Genomic DNA, 6,383 nt, shown 5'->3' on the forward strand with positions numbered 1-6,383 from the left:
TTTCCACATGATCTATAAAATTACCATAACCAGAATCCACACCTACACCTGTAAAAATAGTCTTACTTCCTCTGCTGTGCTGTTACGTTTGTCACGTTGGACACGCACATCGCACATCTGTATGCATTTGTGTGTGTGTGTGTGTGTGTGTGTGTGTGTGTGTGTGTGTGTGTGTGTGTGTGTGTGTGTAGCGATCAGGCATAACATCATGACCATTGACAAGTGAACTGAAAAACACTGATTATCTCTTCAGCGTGGCACCTGTTATTGGGTGGGACATTTTAGGGAGCAGTGAGCAGTGAGTTGATCTGTTAGTAACAGGAAACATTGGCAGATGTAAGGATGATAAAGGCTAAACTGTCATGGTTAGACGACTGGATCAGAGCATCTCCAAAAACTGCAGCTCTTGTGGGGTGTTCCAAATCTGGAGTGGTCAGTATCTGTCAAAAATGTCCCAAGGAAGGAACAGCGATGAACCAACAACAGGATCGTTGGAGGCCAAAGCCCAGTGTTTCATCTGGGGAGCGAAGGCTGGCCTTTGTGGCCCAATCCAACAGACGAGCTACTTTAGTTCAAATTGCAGAAAAATTAAATGCTGGTTCTGATAGAACGGTGTCAACAAGAACATTTCCTGTATCTCAATCCAGTCGAGCGTCTGTGAGATGTGCTGGACAAACAAGTCCGATCCATGGCCTCGCCTTGCAACGTACCGGATTTAAAGGATCTGCTGCTAACTTCTTGGTGCCAGATACCACGCCTGTAAGGCTCCGTGCTTTGATGGCTCAGTGCTGTTTTGGCAGCAAAATATTTGGCAGGTGGTCATATTGTTAAGCCTGATTGATGCATGGTTCTTGGGCTTCTTGGAAAACCTTATGCCAGATGGCTGGAAGGGAATTCAGTCTTAATGTGTTTTATGGGTTTGCAGGAGGTTTGCTTGTAGGGATGTTTTATGTCTTTATTGACAGTGACAGTTTAGAGTGCCCTACTCTGTCTGCATTTACAGGAGCAAACCAAATGTGCTCTTGATTGTTTGATTCCAATAAAACTGTTGCCAGTGATTCTGTTTGCAATTATAATTTCCACGATGAGTGACGGCTGACCAGTTTGATTTATTTATTTTTATTATGCTTTATTCACATGAATGGAGTCCCTGACTTAGGTGCAGGGAAAGTTTGCATCTGGCTATAACTGTGAGACAAATAAAGAGTGAAACTGTCAATTCCCCTTGCAGGAAAGTCACCAGAAGATGTGTAGGGTTCCCCATGGTCTTTTTTATGAATGAGGGTAATGCAACAGATTAGTTTAACACTATTTTTATAAGTGTGTTGACGTCATTATTAGGCTGCTCTGGTTTAGAGGGACCAGCGTCTGACCCAGTTCTTTTGGGAGGCTAGAAGGAGGTCAGTTATGATTACAGTCACACAGGATACAGCATAACGGTATAACAAGCTGGTAAAAAGTGTGGTTCTTATGTGTCCACAGACATGTTCCTGATCACCTTGAATTATTATGTTTTTCATAGATTTGAGCAGCCCATCCAGCAGCAATGTCCCAGAGAGAGAGAGGTGGTGTTTGGAGGGTTTCTTAGACCCGTTACTTACACTGGAGTAGCACAGAAACTGCAAGCTTACCTGCCATGAATAATGAGCTTTCTTTTTGTTTTAATCTTCACTGATTAAAAAAAATTGTTGCTGAAGTTAAAGATGATTGCTATGCTATTAAAGTGTGGCTTTGTGGGAACACCAGCCATTGAGAAATAGCTCCGCACAGAAAGACTTCGTCATAACTAGCCACTTAAAAGTTCAGAGATTAGGGTGAAACATCTGCGTCCCCCCTTTGTGACTACGTCACAACATCTGGCTGCATCGTTAGCCAACCATTTTTTTAAAAAACGGGTTGACATTTAAATCCCCCTCTGCTCCACCTCCTCTCCCGTGTGCCTGCCAACACGTCTGACCCAGGCTCCGGCCCACTGTCTCAAAAGACAAATATTTGCCTGCAGTGTCGACAGCAGCGGGCCAGCCAGTTGGTGAGATCACCGAGTCCAGCAAGTCCACCGCTCTGTGTCGTGAGACTGACTGGTGCTGGTGTGCTAGAGCTGCTGCAGGCTGAAGTATTTCACAAAAAGGGGGAATATCTAATTAAACCTGCTAACACACTGCTGTTTGAATGTTGCTCCTCAGATGCACTAAGCGACTTTGCTCGCTTTTCTTTTGAAAATACTTTAAAAGTACTTGATACTTTCCCACACAAGTCTGGCCATCATGTCGTCAGAGTGTCAATGGTTCCTGTTGCACATAGATGTAGTTTTCTAAATTTGTCTCACATGATCACTTGGACTCGAGGAACTGACTAGATCCTCCTTAAAGGTCAAAGGTTATTGTGACCTCACAATGGCAATAGTTGGAAAATTCATACAGTAAATAGGGTGAATTTTTTCATATTCATATGTAATGAATGAAGTGATGACATTTTTGGGGTGTGAGGCAGGAATGCTTCATGACTCATGTGTGTTTGTTGATCCTGCAAATAAGTAAGATGGGAGACACACCTCTTCTTTTACGCACACATACACTGCTTATACAATACACATACGTACACGTCTTTGGGCCAGCATTCATTTACATAATACTTTCCCTCCCTACTTAACAATCAAACTAAGCTCGCAATCCTGCCCTAAACCAAAACTGAATTCTTTAAAGGGGTCTTAAAAGGCGAAGGCTGCCTCACAGTTCTCATTGAAACTCAAACTGGTCCTCGCTGAGATATATGGCAGAAGTATATCCACATGCACACAATGAAGCTACTCCAACTGAAAGCAAATACACCCATATCAGTCCCCTCTCTAACCCACACATACTGTACATGCACATGTACATAGTTCATGTCTTTTTTAAAGCCTCAGTAGTCCATGTGCCTGGAAGGAGGAGACAGAGTGAGACAGAGGGAGGGAGAAAGGAGCGTGTCTCCAGAGGGAGGGAGAGTTCAGCTCTGAACTCCTCAACGTGGATTAGAAAGAAGCCTCCTCACGCTCTGCTCTTGTTTAGCTTTTCTGTGTTTCACCGCATGAAACAGCAGCATGACGCTGAGGAAATGACTCTTTAAAACCCACACTGCTTTGATCCCTTTTCCTTTCTTCGCCCTCTCCAAACGCCGGACTGGAGTCATGTTGCCAAAACACACCGAGGAGGGCTTTCCTCCATCTGCCCGCGTGTCAGTGGAAACCCGGTGTGCCGTGAAGGGAGAGAAGAGAGCGCGCGGGAGCCGAGGAGCAGAGGAGCGCCCGGAGGAGGAGGAAAAGGATAATTAGTGGAGAACAAAAGCAGCTGAGAGACAAACTGTAGACATGAGTTTACCAACTAACTGTGTGTATCTGACGCCCTCGGTCCAGGATCGCTACTTCAAAATGCGGAACGGGAATATCTGCGGGTCGCCGTGCGCCGTCAACCGTCCCATCGACATCGTTCAAAAGCGCAGGCGGTAGGCCAGATGTGGTTTCAATCCAGATGTTGTTGTTGCACAACCCTGAGCACACTGGTGTCTGAACTTTTTTGTTTTTCTTAAGAAAGCTTTTCAGTTCTTTCACACAAAGTAAAGTTCTTTTATATTAACTAAAAATAACTAAAGTTATGGGTTTAACTGTAACTTGGCCCCCGCAACATAATGAAGAACTAGAGCATTTTTTAACCTAAAATAGCACTAATGCATCATATTATTTTATGTGTATTTATGTCTATTTAGGTTAGAGAAATTAGAATGAAATTCAAAGCGGTGTATCCTCCAGTATGTGGCATTTACATCGTGTTTTCTTTTAGTGTTCATATCATCAAGCTGCACTCTCAGTACATGTGTTAGTTTCCCTTTAAAGCAACATACAATGAATACTTTGATATTGTTATTTAACAAGCACAGTATCTTTACATCAACACCAGCCCCTGATGTTCACACTGTGCAAAAATGTTCTTCATCTCCTGGATCCAAATCATTTTATTCCAGGACATTAACGGAATAGAGAGTGACATGTGCATATGAGTGGAAAATATGCAATCACACAGTGGCTTTTAGCTCACAATGACAAAGTCATCAGAGTTTGTCTGTGCGGTTTGCAATTCTAATGGTGAGTCAGATGGACTGATGAGATCTTTGGAATTTATGAATCAGTTTCTTGTAAATCTGTGTGTGTGCGTCTTATATAGTCGTCATTTATACATGAATTTCAGCTTAACCCGCTGCTTGACCACCTCAGCTCATTTCCTCTGATACTTTAAATACTGACTGTTTAGAGTATGACCATTGTCCATATTTGTAGTGATTTTACAAAACAGAGAAGTTTTTTTAAAGATGATTGATTCAGGAACAGCTGACGCCTGAATGTGCAGAATCTGGATGGATGGATGTAGAAGTTGTAGATACAGAAATATGTAACGACATCTCTATATGACATAAAAAACAACTCTGTATAGTTGACACATCCTCATGTGTTACAACACGTATGAGTATACCTGAAAGTGTCCGCTGCTTTAAGAGCACAGAAGGAAATATGACTAATTCTGCAGCTGACCTTCCAGAAAAGTAATGACGACATAAGCCGTGTTTGACAGGGAGGGGGATCAAAGTGATTTTATAATGTCAACCCACCAATAAAAACAAAAAACCTTCAAAGGCAGATACCTAATGAATGCTGAGCTGGACGTATTTATAGGCCTGATGGATGAACCGCATAAAGGAGAGCTCAACGTGGAGTGTAATCTGCCAAATCTGTTTAACAGGGAAACCTACTACTTTTAGTAGTACTTTTACAGAGAGTCTTCAGAGAGTGCAAATATTTAGCTTTTGCCTTTAGGGTTATGATTAAGGGGGAGTTTGCTGAGAGTGGAAAAGCGTCAGTGACGATGTATCACTCACCTCCCTTCTAATTATGTCCTGATTTATTTTTTTTTCCCCCACTGACACTGACGCTGCACGACAACTCATAGCACCGCGTTACGTCTTGTCTTTTCTTGTTCTGACCTGTACTGTACACATACTATTAGTACTGTATATAGTACTTGACTGTAAGTATTATGGGAAATACTTGGACCCGGAACAACATTTTAGTTATTGATTAATATTTAATAAAATATTTGTCTGATTAATTTTTTTTTAAATTTTGTTTCTATAGACTAATGATGCGATAATTTTTCAGTTAAAAAATAGTCCACATCCAAGCGACTTTTTTTTATTATTATTTGTCGCCTCTTTTCAGTTTCTCCAGTGTAAAGATTTGCTGTTTTTGGCAGCCTGAATATCGTTTTGTTCTGGGCTTGAATATTTTCTCAGTGTCTGCTTCTGTTCTTCAACCATAGCATGTTCGCAAGGTTGTCTTTAAGAACTGAGCAGGCATAGTACAATTTTTTAAGTGTATCTTGTGGCAGTGGAAATTTTATTTATATAGCACATTTCATTACATGCAAACTAAATGAGGACCAGTAAAAACACATTTACAGTTCCTAAAGGGAAACAAAATATAATGAACAAAAGAAAAAGCTCCTATTTACTGTAGGACTGCGTAGATAAAAATAGATTTATTTAATGCTTTTGATGCACAATTTAATTGATCAGCTGGGAGCTTGTTCCAAAGAACAGCACCACAGTGACTAAAAGCACCTTCAGCTCACTTAGATCTGATTCTGGGAACAGTTCAAAGATCTGCAGCTGATGAACTGAGGGGGATGACCGGACTGTGAACAGTAAGCAAACAGGAGGTGTACTGAGGGGCCAAACCACTGAGAGCCTTAGGAACTGATAAAAGTATTTTAGTGGTAATTCTGCATTGTGACTTCAATACTAGAGTTCAATACCAAGCCCCCGTTTGTCACTGACAATTTAAATTCCAATAAAGTTTTTTTGTTTGTTTGTTTTTTAATGAAGGAGACTGTAAGGCCTGTGGTGGCAAAAAGTAAAATCGACATCATGACTTCTTTCTTACTTTTAGGTTGCAGCCTTGTCAAAGTAAGCATTTTGACCAATTTGGTCATTTTCAGTCATTTATTTAAATTAAATAAATTTTAAATAATACATCTTACATTATGTTGTAGCTGTAATCAGAATATAATTAAAATAAAAAATCAAAATCTTGGAAATCTTGCTAGATGTTTTATTGTCCTGATTTAATCATAAATGTATATTTTAACCCTTTAAAGCCAAGAATATCATATTTGGTACATGTGCTCTTGTGAGTTTTTGAGACTTGTACCTCATCAGCATTTTTACCCTTAAAAAATGATATGAATTGCATGACACATTTTTAATGACTAAATTGTGAAATTATGGCTAATGTTGCAAATGTTTGCACAAATTAAAACTGCACATTAAGCAGATTAAGATTTTATATATATATATAT

The 6,383-nt window shown here is 40.4% G+C and overlaps 1 protein-coding gene across 7 annotated transcripts in view; it reads left to right on the forward strand.

Moving 5' to 3' along the window:
* The window catches only part of LOC102197099 (cAMP-specific 3',5'-cyclic phosphodiesterase 4D-like), a 105,514-nt gene that overhangs the window by 66,909 nt on the left and 32,222 nt on the right, over positions 1-6,383 (forward strand). The window contains exon 1 of one of the 7 annotated variants that reach the window (XM_005730220.1): positions 2,988-3,480. The exons of the other annotated variants lie outside the window; for them this stretch is intronic. Coding sequence (XP_005730277.1) covers positions 3,347-3,480 — 134 coding nt within the window. The 5' untranslated portion in view covers positions 2,988-3,346. Of the gene's footprint in view, positions 1-2,987; positions 3,481-6,383 lie in introns of those variants that run through there. 7 annotated transcript variants of the gene reach the window in all.

Source organism: Pundamilia nyererei, unplaced genomic scaffold (genome assembly GCF_000239375.1).
Source record: "Pundamilia nyererei isolate P.nyererei 1_Seehausen unplaced genomic scaffold, PunNye1.0 scaffold00036, whole genome shotgun sequence".
Lineage (NCBI taxonomy): Eukaryota > Metazoa > Chordata > Actinopteri > Cichliformes > Cichlidae > Pundamilia > Pundamilia nyererei.